A 23,040-nucleotide genomic window follows, 5' to 3' on the forward strand; every position below is an offset into this window, starting at 1 on the left:
TGTAGAATCTGACTAGCTGGTTTTAAAATTTTTATGGGCAAATACAAACGACCAAAAATAGCCATAATACTCTTAAAAAAGAAGAAACAAGTTGGAAGGACTCAGTCGACTAATATCAAGATACTTTAGAAAGTGACAGTACTTAATACCATAGTACTGGTACAGGGATAGAACACAGAGATCAATGGAAAAGAAAAGAGAGTCCAGACCCACACATATATGGACACCTGACTTACGATAGAACTGGCACTAGAGTAGACAATGTGTGTTCTTTTCAATAACTGGGCTGGGACAATTGCGTGCCCATATGGAAAAACATAGAAATAGACCTCTAACTCACACCATATACAAAAATCAACTCCAAGTGAATTACAGACCTAAATATAAAAGGTATCAATGCTCTGTGGTGACCTAAATGGGAAAGAAATCCAAAAAAGAGGGGATATATGTATACGTATAGCTGATTCACTTTGCTGTACAGTAGAAACTAACACAACATTGTAAAGCAACTATACTCCAATAAAAATTTTAAAAATAAATAAATATAAAAGATAAAAATATGAAGTATTCAGAATATAGATTATCATCATAACCTGAGGGTATGAAAATATTTCTTTAACAAGATACACACCTAAAAAACTAACCATAAAGAAAAAGTGATAAATTTGACTAAAAGTTAAGAACTTCTGTTAATTAAAAAAAAAAAGCTATAAAGGGAATGACAAGATAAGTCATAGAACAAGGGAAAGGAAATATTAGCAACACATGTAGCTGACAAAGAACTTCTATCTAGAATATATAAAGATTACAAACAAATTATAAAAAGATAACCCAATGAAAAAATGGGCAAAAGGTTTTGATCAAGCACATTTTACACACACACACACACACACACACAATCCAAATGGTAAATAAACATTTTAGAAGATGCTCAGCCTCACCAGTCATGCAGGCAACAGAGCAAATGGGATCTTAACTATAGTGGGAGCATGAGGGAGGGAGGAGAGGAGGTGGTATACAAGAGCTAAATCCTAGTGTCATAACAACGTAAACAGGTAACACCAAGATGTGATATATCAAGAAACAGCAGCGAAGCATATTACTTAGTTACAGAAAAGCAACTACTAGAAGAAAGAGCTGAGAGAGTGAATTGCAAAGTGTGGAGGGTGGAGCCAGAGAACTCACTCCCCCATTCTACACCTTTTGGCATTAAAAAAAAATACAGATTTATTATTTTGATGAATAAAAAATATAGGAAAGAAAAAAACATATGAATGGGGGTGGGGGAGTGAATGAGAAGTAAGGAGGCAAGGTCAGGGAAATTAAATAATTGTTGGGAAAACCTGCCTGAGAGCAGGAGACGAGAAACAGTGTGGAGGAACATGGGGTGGATTTGTTCTGTGATCTGTATTATGGCCCTATTTGCTCTGGCTACTAGGGAGGTCAGGTTTTAATTTATGGCTCACATCTAAAAATTGAATCCCTAGGCTATAATACTTCTTCATTTCTGACCATTCAACCATCATTCTCCCTTTGCTCTCATATTTTGGTATGTATCTCATATCTTGTTAAGTGTATTTTTTATGTCTTGAAAATCTAGTAGGTGTTTATAAACAAAAGTCCAAGGAGTTACTAGATGTACATAACACAAAACGTGTAACATTTTGCCACTTCTTGACAATTTAAAGGAGATTCTGGAAGCTTGCAATGCTTCATTAATTATCATTTAAAAAACCATTTATCTACATAGATTGTCCATCTACATTTTTTCAATTTATAATTCTGAGTAATTTCTCCACTACGTGAATATGTTACTGTGCTTTCTCTGTACGTGTTCCGTTCCCTCCCAGTGACTTACAAGGAGGCAGTTTAGGAAAGCAGCTAAGAATCAGGTACACACCAAGTTTAAATTCTGGGTCTGACCTTCAGGACAAGTCACTAAAGCTCTCTCAGTTTATTTTCTCACCTACAAATAGGGCGGATAATGATAACAGTATCTGCTTCACAGTGTTGCCAGTAACTGCTTCACCGTGTTGTAATGTATGTAAATCCATAGTAAGGACTCAATAAGTGTTGCCTGAAAGAAGTGAATGAATGAATGAATGAATATCCGGCAAGGAGGATGCCAACATAAAAGACTTTGTAAGCATGAGCCACATGCAGCATATCTGCAGAACTATGATGTGCTGTGTGCAACAGCCTTTTAATTTTTTGGTCTTTGCTAAAGGCCAAAGATTAGCAATGAAAACCTTTTCTCACTAGAAGGTCAACTGAGGGAATATAAAAGTAAAACTGGGTGAATTTCTTTGTTCGCAATAAATCATCTTTTTCATTAGGAAATGCAACACCTGCAGTTACACCTGAATGTTCTTTTACTGCTTTCCTGTGACAGAAAGCTTTCTTCTTTTTCCTTTCCTTTTTTGGGGCTAAAATATTTCAAAACTCTCTAATGAGCACAGCCTGTGGTGCCTGATCATAATGCAATGCAGTGAACCGACTCTGTTTTACCTTGAACAAAAAAGTCTTCTGAGGCTGTTTGTCTTTCCCTGACTGAGCTTATAAGCTATCATGCTCTTTAAAATAGGAGATTTTCTTCTATTGCTAATCAGACAAATGACAGTATCTTTAGCACAAATAATAAGCATTTCTCAATCTACTTACTTTGAAACACATGATTTTCATCAGCTCCTTTTCTCTTCTTGACAGAAACCACAGTGAGCATTTTAAAAATAAAATTCCCCTCCTCCTTGGTCTCCCACAGGGTTACAAACTCAGAGTCCTTGCAATGGCCTTATTCACCCCTGCCCCCCACCTGCAATAAGCACCAGGCCACACAGTAGCCAGGGCAAGGGACTGGGCTGAGTTTGATTCTCACCAGGGAAGGTCTTGAAGTTAAACAGATTATCTCTCAAACTTAACAGGCTGTACCCAGTCCCTGGCTCCTCATCACTGGACTAGATCAGTTTCTGACAGGGCAAGACCTTGGTTGGTGGAGTGGGGGGGAAGAAGCAAGTTCCCTGCAGAACACCTTCCAGAAGGGTGGTCAAACCAGGTAAGGGCAAGAGCCAGAGCCCCCAGCATCACTAACAGAGGGTCGCAAGACCGTACCCAACCAAAACCAGAATCTGGGGCCACTGAAACGTTTCTCCCCATTCCTGAGGTCTCAGAGGCCTCCAAACTAGTGTTAAAATGGTTCTTCCAGAGGACTGGATACCTCGAATCTCTATAGAAAAAAATGTAAGCTTCTTCACATTTACTCCAAGGGACACATAGTGTTTGGAAAGGTGACATCAGTGACATGCAGCGAACACAGGGGCAATGGATGAGCTTTTGCCTCAGAGTCTTAAGGCACTCTGTAGTAGAAGGCTGGTTTAGAATGTCCTAGTCACCTCGAAAACTTGAGCTCACTACGCTGCACAGACCGCAGGAGTGACACTCCAGCCCCGAACCTTGAGAAAGTGGCTTAGTTCTTAGGAACGAGCCACCAAGAAAGCCAGCCAGCTGCCTCCTGAATGAATACCAGGCAAGGGCCTTGTTCCGCTAAGGCCCCCGAGGGTGAACTAACGCTCGTGAGTCACATCAAGGATACAGGGGTTGCTGTCATCGATGCTACAGCTGTCCAGGATCAGGGGAATGCCATCCATCTCGTTCACCTACGAAGAACAGAGAAGACAAATTGACACGCTGAAACAGACTGGGAAGGGCTGGAGATTATAGGTGATCTGTTGCTCCTTTTTTATTTCCTTACTCCCTGCTATAATAATACTGTTTGTGCAATTACCTGAAACACCTATATCAATCCAGAAATATTTAAAAACAGACGTAAACAAAAAGTGATACTTTATTTTTCTTTTCACCCTTCCTCAAAAATGTTGGGCAACTGGACAGCCATATAAAAAAGTATAATTGGGATGAATTGGGAGATTAGCTTTGACTAATCTAAATACACTACCATGTGTAAAACAGATAGCTGGTGGGAAACTGCAGTACAGCACAGGGAGCTCAGCTCCGTGCTCTGTGACGACCTAGAGGGGTAGGATGGGGGTGGGGTGGGAGGGAGGTCCAAGAGGGAGGGGATATGTGTATGCATATGGCTGAAAAAGTTAGATCAAAAATAAAGAAAAAAAAAGTATAATTAAACAACACTGCAAACCAACTATACTTCAATAAAATTTCTTTAAAACGTATAAAAGTGGATCTCTTCCTAATATTATTCACCAGGATAAACTACAAGTGAATCTCAGTTTATTAGTAAGTGAATTCTTTTTCTAAGCCAGAAGCAGGGAAAACATTTCTAACTATGGCTCAAAATCCAGAAGCAATAGAGAAAGGTTTTAAAATTTGACTACAATTTTTAAAAAGGCAAATTGAAAGCTGTAAAAATTATCTGAAAGATATCACAGGCAAAGGGTTAATATTTTAATATATACAGAGCTTGTAGAAACTGAGAAAAGACCAACAATCCAACAGAAAAATGGCTAAAATACATGAACATAAATGGCACAGAAAAAAAGAAATGCGGATGGACTGCAGAGATATCAGAATCTGCTCAACTGTGCTCCTAATAAGATGCAGGCAAATTATGATACCATTTCTCAGCGGCCAGAAGGGCAAATCATCACGTGTGACAACACATGCTGCTGGTAAGGTGACAGGAAATGGCACCCTCAGACACTGCTGGAGTGAATGTGAAGTAGCACGATCCCTATGGTAGGGAACTGGACAATACGTAGCAAAATCACATGTGTTATTTACTCTTTGACCCAGTAATCCCATTTCTAGGATCAAAAATACAGTGTCACATGGAATTATGTTTGTACAAGGTTATTTACTTCAGCACAGCTTATATTTTTATAAGACTTCTATTGAGGTATAATTCACATACCATAAAACTCACCCATTTATATACAATTCAGTGGATTTTAGCATATTCCCAAAGTTGTCTCACTATCACCACTATCTTGGAACATTTTCATTACCCCCAAGAAGAGTTTTTAAGCTCCATTCCCATCAGCAGTCAGTCCTATTTCTTCCTCTCTCCAACCCTTAGCAACTACTAACCCACTTTCTGTATCTATGGGTTTGCCTATTCTGGGCGTTTCATACACATGGACTCATTCAGTATGTGACTGGCTTCTTTAACTTATCGTAATGCTTCCAAGGTTCATCTATGTTGAAGCATGTATCAGCATGCTGAATAATAATATCCTAATGTCTGCATATGTATTTTAGTTTCCATTCATCCACTGACACACATTTGAATTGTTTCAAACTTTTGGCTATTATGATAATGCTGTTACAATCATTCATGTACCTATTTTTGAATGGATATATGTATTCAATTCTCTGGCTATATACTGAGGAGTGGAATTGTTTAGTCATATGGTAACTCTATATTTAACATTTTGAGTAACTGCTTAACTGTTTTTCCAAGTGGCTGTACCATCTTACATTCCACCAGCAATGTATGAGGGTTCCAATTTCTTTACATCCTTGATAACACTGTCTTTTATTTTAGCCACCCTAGTGGACGTGAAGTGGTACGTCATTGTGGTTTTGATTTGCATTGCTCTGATGAGTAATGATGTTGAATGTAGCACAATTTATAAGAAAAATCCTGTAAACAACTCAAGCATCCATCGATATAGGCCCGTTGAATAAACCATGATCACTAATGTAATGCTATGGAGAGATCAGGATAGAATGGTAAGTGAAAAAAGCAGAGTGCAGAATAGGATTATATGTGAACCCTTTGTGTAATAAAGGAGGAGAAACAGATGATTTTTTATATTAAAAAAAATGAAGGGTTCAATAAAAAACTAATAATGGTTATTTACAGAGCAAAGCAGAGACTGAAGTGGACAAAACAGGAACAGAGGTGAGACCTCTGTGAATGTACCCCGTCGTACAATTCTGACTTTGGGATCCTGTATATGTTTTACGAACTTTTTGAAATTAAGTTTATAATACATGTTAACTAGACTTACTGTGGTGATTATTTCACCACATATACAAATACTGAATCATTATGTTGTACACCTGAAATTAACATACTGTTATATGTGATTACAGCTCAATTTTTTTTTTTTTAATTTTATTTATTTATTTATTTATTTATTTATTTTTCCTGTGTTGGGTCTTCGTTTCTGTGCGAGGGCTTTCTCTAGTTGTGGCAAGTGGGGGCCACTCTTCATCGCGATGCGCGGGCCTCTCACTATCGCGGCCTCTCTTACTGCGGAGCACGGGCTCCAGACGCGCAGGCTCAGTAGTTGTGGCTCACGGGCCCAGTTGCTCCGCGGCATGTGGGATCTTCCCAGACCAGGGCTCGAACCCGTGTCCCCTGCATTGGCAGGCAGATTCTCAACCACTGCGCCACCAGGGAAGCCCACAGCTCAATTTTGAAGAAATGAATTTATAAAGTTATGAAAACAGAAGATGGAAACAAATTAATCCAACAACATGTGAAACAAAGACAATTATTTCACAGAACTGAAACAGTATTTTGATGGGACGTCCCCAGGGAGCTGTGTCCTGAGCTCAGATGGAACTGCAGTCCCACAGCTGCATGAGGTCGTCTCAGCACCATTAACACTGGGATTGGCATTCTGAACCCTTATTCCTAGATTTAGTTTAAAGAAAATGGGTAATTTATGTCATTAGGAACCAAGATTTTTAGCATAAGAAAGAAGTATCAAATCAAAGTAGTTTACATTTAAATTAGAAATACTAGCATGAACTCATGATACATTTTTCTCTTTTCTTTCTAAAAAATGTTTTCTTCCTAGTTGTTTACTGAAAAGGCACAGAAGCAAAGACAAGCCAGTAGCAATGAACATTCCCAGCATGACTTAAGGATTCTGAACACCACGGTCCAACTGAAAGAAACCAGATCTCCAGTTGGCTGTGATACACAGACTTGCTGAAGGCAGGAAAGAAGAGAAGAAATCTAATTCCTATAAATTTCCTGAGGCACTAGAAGGTGGTTAATGAGCTGCTATTTAACAGACATCCAGCATCTACCAGGCAATGACAGACACTTAAATGATTTCCCTTAATTCTGACAATGCCAGGGTAAGTATTACTGGTTCCATTTTACAGAAAAAGAAACTGAGGCTCAAAAGTTAGGTACCCTCCCCATGGTCACTTAACTAATAAGTGCTTTTCAAAGTGAGGTCTGGAGAGCACTGTCAGTCTGCAAGAAAGTGTGTGAAAGAGTGAGAAACTGTGCCAGCAATTTAACATACTTATGCGATGTTTGCTGAATCTTATAATAAAATTTGGGCTTTAATTTTCTATGTCTAAAAAAATTTTTTTTGTTTTCTAGTAATTCATTTATATTATCTTTTTTTTTACAACTTTATTGGGGTACAATTGCTTCACAATGGTGTATTAGTTTCTGCTTTATAACAAAGTGAATCAGTTATACATATACATCTGTTCCCATATCCCTTCCCTCTTGCGTCTCCCTCCCTCCCACCCTCCCTATCCCTCCCCTCCAGGCGGCCACTAAGCACTGAGCTGATCTCCCTGTTCTATGCTGCTGCTTCCCACTAGCTATCTATTTTACATTTGGTAGTGTATATATGTCCATGCCCCTCTCTCACTTTGTCACAGCTTACCCTTCCCCCTCCCCATATCCTCAAGTCCATTCTCAAGTAGGTCTGTGTCTTTATTCCTGTTTTACCCCTAGGTTCTTCATGACATTTTTTCCCTTAAATTCCATATATATGTGTTAGCATACGGTATTTGTCTTTCTCCTTCTGACTTACTTCACTCTGTATGACAGACTCTAGGTCTATCCACCTCATTACAAATAGCTCAATTTCGTTTCTTTTTATGGCTGAGTAATATTCCATTGTATATACGTGCCACATCTTCTTTATCCATTCATCCGATGATGGACACTTAGGTTGTTTCCATCTCTGGGCTATTGTAAATTGAGCTGCAATGAACATTTTGGTACATGACTCTTTTTGAATTATGGTTTTCTCAGGGTATATGCCCAGTAGTGGGATTGCTGGGTCATATGGCAGTTCTATTTGTAGTTTTTTTTTTTTTTTTTTTTTTTTGCGTTACGCGGGCCTCTCGCTGTTGTGGCCTTTCCCGTTGCGGAGCACAGGCTCCAGACGCGCAGGCTCAGCGGCCATGGCTCACGGGCCCAGCCACTCCGCGGCATGTGGGACCTTCCCGGACCGGGGCACGAACCCGTGTCCCCTGCATCGGCAGGCGGACTCTCAACCACTGCGCCACCAGGGAAGCCCCCTATTTGTAGTTTTTTAAGGAACCTCCATACCGTTCTCCATAGTGGCTGTACCAATTCACATTCCCACCAGCAGTCCAAGAGTGTTCCCTTTTCTCTTTTATAAACATATTGGTCCAGGATGGTTTGGGGGAAAGATAGCTAGTTCTTCATCACAGATAGTCTGAGAAGCTTTGGCATGGAGGGTTAGCCCAATACTGAGGGTTGGACCTCATGTTTTTGAGAGGCACAGAGGGAAATTTTATGGCCAAACTGGTAGTGGCCCCACCTGAGACTGTATCCAAAGCTTCTCCATGCAACCCTCACACCCCCACTTGTCCAATAATCGGCCCTGCACCCACCCGCAGGATGAGGGTGCTAACAATGAAGCCTGCAAATGGGAGAGTAGGGCTCCTACCACATGAACTTGTCTCGGGGTGAAGCAGAGAGACCCAGGACAGGAGCCAGGCCTGCTGCCCGGCACAGACAGCAAGAACAGCCGCGGACACTCACCAGCTTCATGCGAACGTGTGATCTAGCCCCTTCTGGAACGTGGGTGCATCTCCACACCAGAGGAGCTGGGTGTTTGATGTAGCTAGGGGACCACATAGCATGGGGCTCTCAGGGAAGCCCTCCCTGCAGAGGTGACCTTTAGCTCGCGGTGAGAAGAACGAACAGGAATTAAACACAGAAATAAAGGGGCTGTGGAGAACGCTCTGAGCAGGGGTTAGAGTACACGCAAGAGCTGGGGGATCAGAAGGAACATGGGGTGTTCCAGGAACCGGGAGGCGGCAGCGCAGGGATGAAGAGCGAGGGCTGCACAGCCGGCGCTGGGGGCAGAGTCTGGCCCTACAGCACTTCTGAGCTGGTGGCTTTGGGCAAGTCACTTACCCTCTAAGACTTAGTTTTCTCCCCTGTCAAATGGGGATGACAGGACCTACTTCACAGGGTGACTGTAAGAATGGCATGGATTACTGTGCTGACTAGCACTCAGTGAAGACTCAATACAGGGCCACAGGGGTGACGGCGTAGTTGGCAATTTCATGCTGTGAACTGGATGAAGTTCAGTTGGCTGGGGCAAGGAGTTCAGGGCTGGCTCCCGAGAAAAGCATGAGGAAAACTGGAGGATAACTTCCATAAAGCCGAGTCACAATTCGACTGTGTATGAGGCAAAATTGTAAATTTATTTTCAAAAACCACTTTTTTTTGGTAAGTGAGAAAGTATTAAGGATCTCTTATTCACTGCAAGAAAAACATCTCGTTTTCGGTGTGGGGAGGAGACTTCTCAGATATGTTAAATGGGTAAGGAAATAAAATCACAGGCTAAAAACTGACATTTTGGGCCTCCCTGGTGGCGCAGTGGTTGGGAGTCCGCCTGCCAATGCAGGGGACACGGGTTCGTGCCCTGGTCCGGGAAGATCCCACATGCTGCGGAGCGGCTGGGCCCGTGAGCCATGGCCGCTGAGCCTGTGCGTCCGGAGCCTGTGCTCCGCAACGGGAGAGGCCACAACAGTGAGAGGCCCGCATAATGCAAAAAAAAACCAAAAAAAAACCTGACATTTTAAAGCAGGCAGTAAGGGTGAATTAAAGAGTCCTTGAAAATCATGGTTACACTAGAGCCATGCCTGAACTGAGGGTCTGCTTTCCTAGATAAATACTTCTCACTCACACCACTGCATTATGAAATGATATTAGATAATTTTTTATAGAAATGCATTAAATGTTGATAACATAAGTGAACTATTCTAGACAAGGACAGCAGTGGCATCATGGCAAACACGCAATATACACTGAAGAGTGAACACAGGCTACGGTCACTGGGAAAAGAATCCCAGGATGCAACACCTCCAGCAGGAGTGACTTGAGGCTCCGTGTCATCACCAAGCTCAAGTTTTACAAGTTCCTGCTGCCACTGAGCTGCAGCATGGAGCTCCTGTCAGGAGAGGGGGAAACAATTAGGAAACTAACAAGTTTTCTTCAACTGATTCTAGACCCATCATGAATGAGTCACAAGTTGTAGCTCCCTAGCAAGGAGCCAAGCTCAGTCAATGCTTTCACGATGTAACACATCTCAACAAGACAGTAAGTCTGACTTAAACAAACTAACATTTAGCCTCTGGAAATAGAGTTGTAAATAGCAGGACAACTCACTGATTTGCTAACTGCTCTCTCCCACCGAAGCCAATAGTAATCTCAGAGAATGCACCCTGCAAAGTGTGTGGGCCCAACCTGCATTAATATCTAAGCTTCTTTAGGAAAATGTGTTAGGTTGACCAAAAAACAGAGCCTCAGTTATCCTGTCTGCTCTCACACTGAACGCTAAACACAAAAATAAAAAAAACCTGAATAAAGACAAGAGCACAGTACCAATGCAGGACTGAATCTCCTATTTAAACGCCCCATAAGTCAACGTAACTAACATTTGGTGAAATGTGTTCATAACATAGCGCCTCAAAACAAACGCGCACACACAAAGATGAGTAGAGTCCTGTGCTGAAGTGAGCACACAACCAACATGGGTGTGGCAATGCTCGGACAAGGCTCTGATCTACAGATGAAGCCATTCTCAGAGGTGTGACAGCAACTCAGAAGGCTGGAAGCCCGAGGGGATGGAGGCGGGTGCTGGATGAGGTGCACCATCTTGTATGAGATGTGGGTGTGCCCGTCCACGGGGTGAGACCAATTACCATCCCAAGCACACAGAGGAAAGACGGATACTTTTGGAGGCAGACAGACCTACAAGAGAATCCAGCTCAGCCCTCTAGCTGCGTAACCTGTGGAGGGTTCTGAGCTTCATGAACTCCAGATTCTCTTATGTGTAACAAGAGAGTGGTGCCCACCTCACAGGGCTGAAGTAAGGATTACACAGGAAAGCGTTCAGCACGGCACCTAGCACACAGTTAAGGACACAGGAAATGGCAGCAGTTTGCAATATTATTTTCACTGGGTTTTGAGGTTCTATAGGATTCCTTCCGTACTTGAAAAGGGCTGGACATGGTAATGCTTCACAGAGCACAAGCTGTTGTTCAGCAAAGTTTGAAATATATAAACACACATTTCTGCAATCAGGAAATCTGGTAGGTACGGGTTGCTCTAAGTTTATGCTTTTCCTGACTGTCTCATGAACTGGGTACACCTCTGGTTACTAATTTCCATCCATACTCCTCTGCTGGCTTTCGCCTTCCACAATCAACTCTAAGTCTCACAAAAATAAGTATTGCTTATCTCTGTGTTGCATTTATTTCCACGGTGTTCTGTGCAGCTTACTACTAGGCATTTCATGATTGAGCTGCTATGCCAGAGGAACAATTAAGGATGTTACTCAAGAAGCAACAAGAAAGCACACGACCTGCATTTCACAGACAATCTTTCTCTAGGACTCAGAGCAAAAGCTTAGGCCAGAGGTTCACAACCTTGACTCCACATTAGAATCACTTGGGGAGATTTCGAAGGCAACCAATGCCGTGGTCCCAACCCCAGAACACATCAATCAGAACCTCTGGGAGCAAAGCCTGGACATCAGTGTCTTAGACAAACTCTTCGGGTGATTCCGACATGCAGTGAGTTGTGAACTCCTGATTTACGCAAAGTCCAAGAGCATCTATTGAGGCAAACAAAGTCTGAGATCTGCTGCAAACCCTGAAAGAACTCCTAAAACAGAAGACACTGTCCTTCACACTTTCCCCTGGGGTGTTCTGTTTTCTTTACTTATGAAATAAACTTTGTTGAGATGTAATTTACACACAGGGGACTGCAATTGCACCTGTGCAACCACAGACAAATCAGGATAGAGAACATTTCCATCACCCCAGAGAGTTCCTGTGCACCTCTATAATCACTGCTTTAGTAACCATCCGCTTCCTGTCACTAGAGGTAGATCTTGTCTGTTCTATACTATAATATGAATAAGACCACATACATCAAAAGAACTCTTTTTCAGTGTTTTTGAGATTCATCCATGTTGTTACATGTATCGGTAGTTTATTTTTATTTCTGATTATGAATATGCCATTTATTTATCTATTCACATGTTGATGGACAGTTTTAGCTGTAATGAATAGAGGTGCTATGAACACTATGTGTTCATGTCTTCTTGTGGACACGTGTTTTCATTTCTCCTGGGGTGATGTCTAAGAGCGGAATTGCCGGGTCATTATTATTATTATTATTATTTTTGCGGTACGCAGGCCTCTCCCGTTGCGAAGCACAGGCTCCGGACGTGCAGGCTCAGCGGCCATGGCTCACGGGCCCAGCCGCTCCGCGGCATGTGGGATCTTCCCAGACCGGGGCACAAACCCGTGTCCCCTGCATCGGCAGGCAGACTCTCAACCACTGCACCACCAGGGAAGCCCTTGCTGGGTCATTTTTTAAGTGTATGTTCAACTTTATAGGAACTGCCAAACTATTTTCCACCATGATTGTACCATTTTACATTCCCTCTAACAATGTAACTGAGTGACCCTGGATCCTTAACAACGCTTGGTACTGTCAGACTTTTTAGGTGACATCATATTGTGGGTTTTGTTTACATTTCTGTGATGACTGACGTGTAGCATCTTTTCAGGTGCTTATGGGCCATTTCTGTATCTTCTTTTATGAGGTGTTGTTCAAATATTTTGCCCATTTTACTACCTGGGCTACTCTTTCTTGTTGAGTTGTAGGAGTTCTTCACATAATTTGGATACGGGTGAGTCCTATGCCAGATACAAGCACTGTGGATATTTTCTCCTAGTCTGTGACTTGCCTTTTCAATTTCTTAATAGCGTGTTTCAAAGAGTATGACTTTTAAATTTAGGTGAAGAACAATTTATCAAAATATTTTTCATGATTAGTGCTTTTTGTGTCCTAAGAAATTATGGCTTTCTTCAACACATCCACAATGTTTTCTTCTATAGGTTTTATAACTCTAGCTTTCATATTTCCATTATAAATCAACGTTTGAGTTTGGTGCAAGATAAAGGTCATGGTTCTTCTTTTTCCCCCATAAGGATGTACAATTGTTCCAATACCATTTGTTGAAAAGACTAGCTTTTCCCCATTCACTCTGTATTTGGACTCTATTTTATATTGGACTTTCTATACATCTACCTATATTTATGCCAATACTACGCTGCTTTAATTAGCCTACTAGTAAGTCATAATAGAAGAAGCACAGTCCTCTAACTTTGTTTTTTGAAATTGCTTTGGCTATTGTGTTAGTGTCCTAAGGCTGCTGTAACAAAATACCAGAAACCGAGTGGCTTAAATAACAAAATTTATTCTCTCACAATTCTGGAGGCTAGAAGTCTGAGATCAAGGTGTTGGCAGGATTGGTTCCTTCTAAGGGCTATGAAGGAGAATCTGTTCCATGCCTCACTCTGAACATCTGGTGGTTTGCTGACCACCTTTGATGTTCTTAGGCTAGTATATCTCTGCCTTCATCTTCACATGGCTTCTTCCTCTTCTTCTTCTTTATTGAATTATACCTGACTTACAATATTGTGTTAGTTTCAGATATACAGAAAAGTGATTTGGTTCTCTATTTTTCAGATTCTTTTCCATTACAGGTTATTACAAAATATTGAATTTACTTCCCTGTGCTATATAGTAAGTCCTTGTTGTTTATCTATTTTATATATAGTACTTTGTACCTGCTAATCCCAAACTCCTAATTTATCGCGCCCCCCGCCCTGCTTTCCTCTTTGGTAACCAAAAGGTTTTTTTCTGTCTACGAGTCTGTTTCTGTTCTGTAAATAAATTCATTTGTATTATTTTTTGGATTCCACATATACATGTTATCATATAATATTTGTCTTTCTCTGCCTGACTTACTTAGTATGATAATCCCTAGGTCCAGCCATGTTGCTTCAAATGGCAATAGTTCATTCTTTTTTATGGCTGAGTAATATTCCATTGTATATATATGCCACATCTTCTTATCCATTCATCTGTTAATGGACACTTAGGTTGCTTCCACGTCTTAGCTATTGTGAATACTGCTGCTATGAACACTAGGGTGCATGTATCTTTTCAAATTAGAGTTTTCATCTTTTCTGGATATATGCCCAGGAGTGGGATTGCTGGATCATATGGTAATTCTGTTTTTAGTTTTTTAAGGAACCTCCATACTGGTTTCCACAGTGGCTACACCAATTTATATTCCCACCAACAGTGGAGGAGGGTTCCCTTTTCTTCAGCACTTATTATTTGTAGACTTTGTGAGGACAGACATTCTGACTGGTGTGAGGTGATACCTCGATGTAGTTTTGATTTGCATTTCTCTAATAATTAGAGATGCGGAGCATCTTTTCATGTGCCTATTGACCATCTGTATACAGTCTTCTTTGGAGAAAAGTCTATTTAGGTCTTCTGCCCATCTTTTAATAGGGTTGTTTTTCTGATATTGAGTTGTATGAACTGTCTGTATATTTTGGAAATTAAGCCCTTGTCAGTCAAATCGTTTGCAAATGTTTTCTCCCAGTAGGGAGGTTGTCTTTTCTTTTTGTTTATGGTTTCCTTTGCTGTGCCAAAGGAAACGTTTATACATTTGATTATATGTTTATATGTTTGATTAGGTCTCACTTGTTTATTTTTGCTTTTATTTCTTTTGTCTTGGGAGACTGACCTAAGAAAACATTACCACAATTTTACTGAGATTTCTTTTATGGTCCAGTGTATGGTCTGCCTTGGTGAATGTTCCATGTGTATTGTAAAGAATATGTATTCAGCTGTTGGGTGCAGGGCTCTATAAACTTTAATTGGTCAAGTTCATTGATCAGTGTTCAAGTTTTTGTATTACTCCTGAGTTTCTCCTTGTTCTAGAATTTACTAAGAGTGCTGAAATCTTCAATTATTATTATAGATCTATTTCTCCTTTCAGTTCTGCCAGTTTTTGCTTAATGTATTTGAAGTTCTACTATTTGCAATGTATGTTCATGTTTTTATGTCTTCTTGATGAGCTGATCCTTCAATCATTATGAAATATTCCTCTGTATATCTCAAGTCTATTTTGTCTGACATTAATATAGCCACTCCACCTTTTTTATGTGTTTGCATGGTATATCATTTTCATTCTTTCATTTTTAACGTATCTTCATCTTTATATTCAAAGTGTGTTTCTTGTAGTTACCATATAACTGAGTTTTGCTTTTAAAAAATCCAGTCTAACAGTCTCTGTCTTTTAATTGGAATATATAAGCCATTTAGTTTTAATGTACTTATCAATATAGTTGTGTTTAAGTATATCATTCTGACATTTGTTTTCTTTTTATCCTAAATGTACTTTGTCCCCTTTTTCCTCTTACCCTGACTTCCTTTAGGCTGAGTATTTTTAAATATTCCATCTTTTTCCCTCCACTATTGGCTTATTAACTAACACTCTTTCCTTTATTTTTTTTAAAGTGGTTGTTCTAGGGTTTAGAATATGGATCTTTAACTTTTATCGTCTATCTACAAATAATATTATACTATTTCACATAAATGTAAGAATCTTACAACTGTATACATCACTTGACATTTGGGCAACTGCTCTCACACGTTTTACTTCTATATACATTATAAACCTCCAAATACATTGCTATTATGATTGCTTCAAAGAGCTGATGATATTTTTTAAAAATTAAAAATTGAAGATAAAGGTATTTTATTCTTACTCACATATTTAGTTTTTCCAGTATTTTTGATTTCTTTGTATAGAATCAGGTTTCCAGCTGGTACCATTTTCCTTCACCTGGTACAACACCCTTCAACATTTCCTATAGCACAGTTCTGCTGACAACAAATTCTCTCAACTTTTGTTTGTCTGGAAATGTCTTTATTTTGCCCTCAGTTTTGAAGTATATTTTGGCTGGATATATAATTCTAGTTTTCTTTTAGTATTTTAAAGATGTCATTCCTTTGATTCCTGTTTTGCATTATTTCTGGAGCGAAGCCTGCTAATCACTCTTATCTTTGTTCCTCTTGACTGACAGGCAAAAGTCAGTGAATTAGAGAGGAAGGACACACAGAAATGATGAACCAAAACCAAAACCTGGCTCACTGTAAACATTAATAGAATGGAAAAGTTCCAGAAAGACTGATGAAGGAAAAAAGAGAGATATCTATTTAAAAAGAATAGAATGAAAAGAGAGAAACAGATATAGAAAACATAGATAAAATAATAAAATATTATGAATTTTATGGAAAAAAATAGAAAATCTAGATGAAATGGATATTTCTGAGAAAAACTGACACAATAACTAGAAAGCTTGAAAAGGTCAATACTTTAAATATTTAAATTCAAATAATTTAAAGATATGAAAATACCAAAGACTCACGGACAAAAATAGTCAAAGACCCAAACAGCTGTTCAAGTAAGTACCATCAAATTTTTAAGTAACAGGTAATCTATTATGTATGTAAGTTATTCAAAAACAATAAAAAAAACAAGGGAAAGCTTCCCAATTCATTTTATGAGGCTATTGTGGCTTGATTCTAAAAGCAGGATTAAGACAGACCAGTATAAGAAAAACAACAGGCCTATTTATGAACATACACCACTTCCCAAGACAACCTCACCCAAAATTCCTGGAAATAATATTAGATTAATTAAACATACCTTAAAAATTCATCATCATCTTAATGTTGATCAGAAAATCTACAAGGCAATTATCCTCATTAACGTACTAATAATTATCTCAGTATCACAGAAAAAGCATCAGATAATGCTTAGCACCTATTTTTTTAATTCTCAGAAAACTAGAAAACTATTTTAACTTGCAAATGGCTTGTGTCAGAAACCTACAGCAAATATCATACCTAAGAGAAAATTTAGAGAGATTCCCAAGACCAGAAAAATCACAAGGATACTGTCTTCTTACTCTGATGTAGAAATATAAACTGAATGGCATACTGCAGTTGTGAAAGGTCTTTGGAGCACTCTGTCTCTAGAAAACAAAGAGGGGTTAGAATGGTGTGAAAAAGTGGTTCAGTCTCAGGACTGCCTGGTGGTGCAGTGGCTAAGGCTCCTCGCTCCCAGTGCAGGGGCCCGGGCTCCACCCCTGCTCGGGGAACTAGATCCCACATGCATGCCGCAACTAAGGAGCCTGGAGTCGCAACTAAGGAGCCCGCGAGCCGCAACTAGGGAACCCGCCTGCCGCAACTAAGACCCGGTACAACCAGAAAAAAAGAAAAAAAAAAAAAAAGTGGTTCAGTCTTACTACCAGAACGGAAGCAGTGGATGAAGAGAAAACAAAAGAAAGCAACAGCAGATTTAGATTAAGGAAAAGTAATTTTGTTTACTTGGGGAGGGGGGGTTGGGGAGAGCAACAGTTAAAATCATAAAGGACAGATTACCCAGATATAAAGTGGGAAATAATCATCTAGACAGTCAGGATAAAAAGATCTAAAGGGAACTGAAAATGTACCTAGTCCTAACTGCTCCTAAGCTGACTTTTAGAAGAGGGATCGGTACTTTAGTTGCTACTAGAACAGAAACTGTGACTGGAGCCCTACAAAACCCAGGAGAGGTGCTGGGAGAAGCATGCTTCTGGCTCCCTGGAATTACTCACACAAAGGAGAGCAGGACCCAGGAAATTAGTGAGGAGACCGCTCCCAAATGTCACAGGCCACTAACTGTCACAGACTAACCGAAATGCTGGTGAAACAGAAACTAAGATGTTCTACATCCACCGCTTTCCCATAGCTATCACAGACTTTCCGCTACTTGACAACAAACACTAACTGCTGGTTTCTACGGTCCAGGTAACGACTAGAAGACTGGGAATTGGCTTGTTTCCTGACTTTGGTGTGTGTGGGGAGCCAGTACATGATAAGCCTGTACCCTGTTAACACTTTTTAGAAGTGAGGCATATCAGAGATTTAGTATTGGGGTTCATGAAACCCTAAGACACCAACCCCGGCTGCAGCTGTTAAAAGAATCCTGACCCCATGCAGGCGTCAAGAGCCCCTCCAGCTGGGATTAAGCAGAATAATAAATTGGGAGGATGCATTTTGGACTTTAATTTCTTTGAATTTTAACTCACATGGGCAGAGAATTTGACTTTAATGTCTTTGGACTTTAATTTAAAATGAAATGTAATCTTTGGATTTTAGTATCTCCCTGGGAATTTGATAATGAGATAGAATTAATATTCAAATATAGAGTATCTCCTGTGGGCATTTTATTATTACAGTGAATTTAGGCCTTTCACTGGAGTCCCTTAATATGGAATGAATTTTCTGCCTTGAGGTCAAAGTGATTTTGGAGTTAATTTGATTCATGTATTGGTCTGACCCACTTAAGAGTCTTCTGGGGCAAAATCTCTACTCCCTACCAGAAGTCCAGAAGAAAAAAAGGAGTATGGTTGGTATAGACAAGAGTGGCCTTACAGAGGTGGGAGCAGAAAGGTCCTGGCAAACTTAAGCTTCTCTCCAAAGAAAGGACACACCTCTGGCCCAATACATTAGCAGAGTAACAACAAAAGCAAACAAGAATGCTGGGAGGTGCAGAAGATTCTTCTCTCTTTATGCTGTGGAGAGGGCTGAATTAACGTAATATTCCTTGGCTTCTCGAGGCCCGTGACTGGCTCCTTCCCAGGGTAGTGACAATCAGATTACTGAGTCTGGTTGTATTAGGTCCACAGTATAGACAACAGCTACTTATTTGATAGTCTGATTCTTTCATTAGACACTGGGGTTTTCAACTGCATGAAGCAGCTTTCATTCATTCTTGCATCCCTTGCCTTGTCCTTAGATGTCAATTTGCTGAAAAAAATACATGTGTGTGAAGGAGGCAAAACAGCTCTTAGGCCTGATCCCATCCACGTCCATTAGTATACAGGTAATCAGGGTCCCTCTGCTCATGAAACATAACAGACAGAGGCAGACAGATGGACAGCTGCATGAGAGGGAGAGAGTGCATGGGTAAGAAATAAGTAAACAAATTAAAAAATATGTTTACAGATTATGATAATTCCTAATGATCAACTAGAGAGTGGCAGAGGGGGCAGCATTTCAGAAAGGGTGACTTTTCTACAAGATGGTGACGTGTGAACTGAGACCTGTGCCATAAATATGGGGCAGATGCTCAAAGATTTCGAGGGAACCAGAAGTACACCGACTCACGGGTGAAAAGAGTTGAGCATAACTGACTTATGGAAAGGAAGCCGGCATGGCTGTGTGCAGAGAGATGGTAAAATGGTAGGAGATGAGGATGGAGAGGAAGGAGTAAGACCCTATGGAGTGGTGGCTCCTCTGCAGTCCCTGGAGCAGTAATATAAATGTCATCTGGGCCCTTGCTCTTGTTCTTTTTTTTTTTAACATCTTTATTGGAGTATAATTGCTTTACAACGGTGTGTTAGTTTCTGCTTTATAACAAAGTGAATCAGTTATACATATCTCTTCCCTCTTGCGTCTCCCTCCCTCCCACCCTCCCTATCCCACTGCCCTAGGTGGTCACAAACCACTTAGCTGATCTCCCTGTGCTATGCAGCTGCTTCCCACTAGCTAGCTATTTTATGTTTGGTAGTGTATATATGTCCATGCCTCTCTCTCACTTTCTCACAGCTTACCCTTCCCCCTCCCCATATCCTCAAGTCCATTCTCTAGTAGGTCTGTGTCTTTATTCCCGTCTTACCCTTAGGTTCTTCATGACCCTTTTTTTCCCCCTTAGATTCCATATATATGTGTTAGGATACGGTATTTGTTTTTCTCTTTTTGACTTACTTCACTCTGTATGGCAGACTCTAGGCCCTTGTTCTTTAGAAACGCAAATCATCAGGTCCCACCCCAGACCTACAGAACGGGAAGCTCTGCGGTTAGGGCTCAGCAGACAGTGTTTTTGTTTTTGTTTTTTTGGCGGCACGTGGGCCTCTCACTGTTGTGGCCTCTCCCGTTGCGGAGCACAGGCTCCAGATGCGCAGGCTCAGCGGCCATGGCTCACAGGCCCAGCCGCTCAGCGGCCATGGCTCACGGGCCCAGCCGCTCCGCGGCATGTGGGATCTTCCCGGACCGGGGCACGAACCCGTGTCCCCTGCATCGGCAGGCGGACTCTCAACCACTGCGCCACCAGGGATGCCCTGTTTGTTTTTGTTTTACAACTGAAGTATAATTGACCTACAATACTGTGATAGTTCTGGGTGCACAACACAGTGATTCGATATTTCTCTACATTATAAAATGATCACCACGATAAGTCTAGTTACTATCTGCCACCATACAAAGTTATTATAATATTATTGACTGTATTCCCATGCTGTACATTTCATCCCCATGCATCATTTATTTTGTAACTGGAAGTTCGTACCTCTTGGTCTCCCTCACCTATTTCACTCATTCCTCCACCTCCTTCTCCTCTGGCAACCACCTGTTTGTTCTATCTACGATTCTGTTTTTGTTTTATTATGTTTGTTCATTTGTTTTGTTTTTTAGATTCCACACCAAGTGAAATCATACAATATTTGTCTTTCTCAGACTTACTTCACTTAGTATACTACCCTCTATGACCATCCATCTCGTTGCAATGGCAAGATTTTATTCTTTTTTACGGCTGAGTAATATTTCTCTCTCTCTCTCTCTCCCCCCCCCGCCCCGCGTGTGTGTGTGTGTGTGTGTGTGTGACACCTTCTTTACCCATTCATCTATCGACAGACACAGACTGCAGACAAGGTTGCAGACACTGTTTTAACCAGTCTTTCAGACGATATGATGCACTAAACTTTAAGAATCACTGGTACAGAGCAGTGCTTCTCAGTCCTTACTGTGGATCTGAAATCACTTGGGGAACTTTTAAATCTAGCAATGCCTTCGTCCCTCTTCATGTCAACTTAATCTGAATCTTGGGGGTGAAGGTCCAGGCATATATACATCTATGTATGTGTGTACTTTATAAGTTCCCAAGGTGATTCAGCAGGGTAAAATATAGTCCTGAAGGTCAGGAAAATAATTTAATTTTTTTCTAAGTGTAAAATGAGCCACTGAAGATTTTATGCAGATGAATGAAACAATCCAATTTGGATTTTAAAAAAGATGACCCCCTGGGCTTCCCTGGTGGCGCAGTGGTTGAGGGTCCGCCTGCTGATGCAGGGGACGCGGGTTCGTGCCCCGGTCCAGGAAGATCCCACATGCCGCGGAGCGGCTGGGCCCGTGAGACATGGCCACTGAGCCTGCGCGTCCGGAGCCTGTGCTCCGCAACGGGAGAGGCCACAGCAGTGAGAGGCCCGCGTACCGCAAAAGAGAAAAAAAAAAAGAAAAAAAAAGATGACCCCTGACTGCCATATAAAGAACTGTGGGGAAGGAGCAAGAGTGGTGCCAGGATGGCCCATTCGGAAGTACTGCAGTAGACAAATCAAAAGGTGATGCAGGGTAGGACTTCCGTGGGGGCAGCAGGGACAGGAAGAATCAGGCTGACGGGAGATATATTTTAAAGGTAAACCGGACAGAAATTGCTTTCTAGAATGGTGGTTGGTAAGAGAAAGATGACTCAAAGATTCTAAGTTTCTGCTGAGCTGGATGGGGGTGGTGTCATTTACTGAGATAGAGGAGAAAAGACGTGGGGAGGAGCTGGGGGAACTGCGAGCACAATGTGGGACAGGTTAGGGGTGAGGTGTCTGGAGCGGCCAAGGAAACGTCAGCAGTTACATCCTCTATGTTTCACATACAGAGAATGTGAGCAGTCCTGTATCCTACCGTGGAGCCTAGGGGTCAGGTCTGGGCTTGAGAGGTACTTTGGGGTCATCTGCACACAGATAGATGGTCTTTGAGGCCTGGGAACTGGGTCTCCCAGGGGGGTGGGTGCAGACAGCGAAGGGCAAATGTAAGCACTCATTCCCAATGGATTAATTTGTAAGCAATATGAACTTTTTTTCCTGGAAGGAGATAACCAATAACTGAAAATGCACAGTGCTAAGATTTCCTTTAAAAGTTAAAGTGATCATCAGATTATCTGCCCACTGATAATTTTTCAGGGTAACTTCTTTTAGAAGCTTATTTCCACGGGGGGTGGGGTGGGATGAAATGGGAGGTTGGGATTGACATCTATACACTAATATGTATAAAATAGGTAACTAATAAGAACCTGCTGTATAAAAAAATTTTTTGAAGGATTTCATTATATTGCTATGAACAAAAATATAATAAAACATGCTGCAATTATTTAAAAAAAAAAGAAAGCTTACTTCCAAAACAAATTATACTGTTGACTGTGAAATATACAAATTTCTTATCTTGTTCTGTTAAAATTACATAGTATTCATAGTATACATACACTAAAATATTTAAATCCCAACCTACTCATTTTGTCCCAGTCTGAGCCACGAGAAGACCAAAGACAAATTTGATGATGAGAAGTTCAACTTCAAGAAGACTGATGTCCGGACAGAATTCCCATGAAGTGAGTCTATCGAGTGCCCAAGGTAAGAAGCTGTCAGTCCTCGGAATGGAAGCTGGGAGGTGGGAGGGAAAGCACCAGTGCAGGGCTGAGAGGGCCATGGCAGGGAGGCAGCGAGGGCCGAGGTGCCCAGACTTGTTCAGAGACTGCAGCCCACAGCTAACCCTGCCCCACCCCCAGACACTGCAAGGCGGAACACTCTAGAAAAGAAGAGCACATGAAAAAGAAAAGCATGTAACAGCTGTTACAGCAGGTATAATCAGAAAAGGGTTCAGAGAGAAGAGTGATACCGCAGTTCCACAGTGAAGCCCAATGAGGTACAGCAGCAGTGCTCTGAAAGAATGTATGGAAAAACAAAGAAGCTGTTCAAGAACAGTAATACTGGGACTCTTAAAATGTCCAGAAGTACAAAGAACAATGTGATTAAAAAAATATTTTTTAAGTTCAACCATCAAAT

The 23,040-nt window shown here is 41.0% G+C and overlaps 1 protein-coding gene across 1 annotated transcript in view; it reads right to left on the reverse strand.

The window, feature by feature from the left end:
• ATXN10 (ataxin 10) overlaps positions 1-23,040 on the reverse strand; it is a 161,330-nt gene that overhangs the window by 27,692 nt on the left and 110,598 nt on the right. The window contains exon 10 of the mRNA XM_081249283.1: positions 3,590-3,653. Within this exon, the coding sequence (XP_081105409.1) occupies positions 3,590-3,653 (64 nt within the window). The remainder of the gene's footprint in view (positions 1-3,589; positions 3,654-23,040) is intronic.

Source organism: Mesoplodon bidens (assembly GCF_964165515.1).
Source record: "Mesoplodon bidens genome assembly, chromosome: 11".
Classification (NCBI taxonomy): domain Eukaryota; kingdom Metazoa; phylum Chordata; class Mammalia; order Artiodactyla; family Ziphiidae; genus Mesoplodon; species Mesoplodon bidens.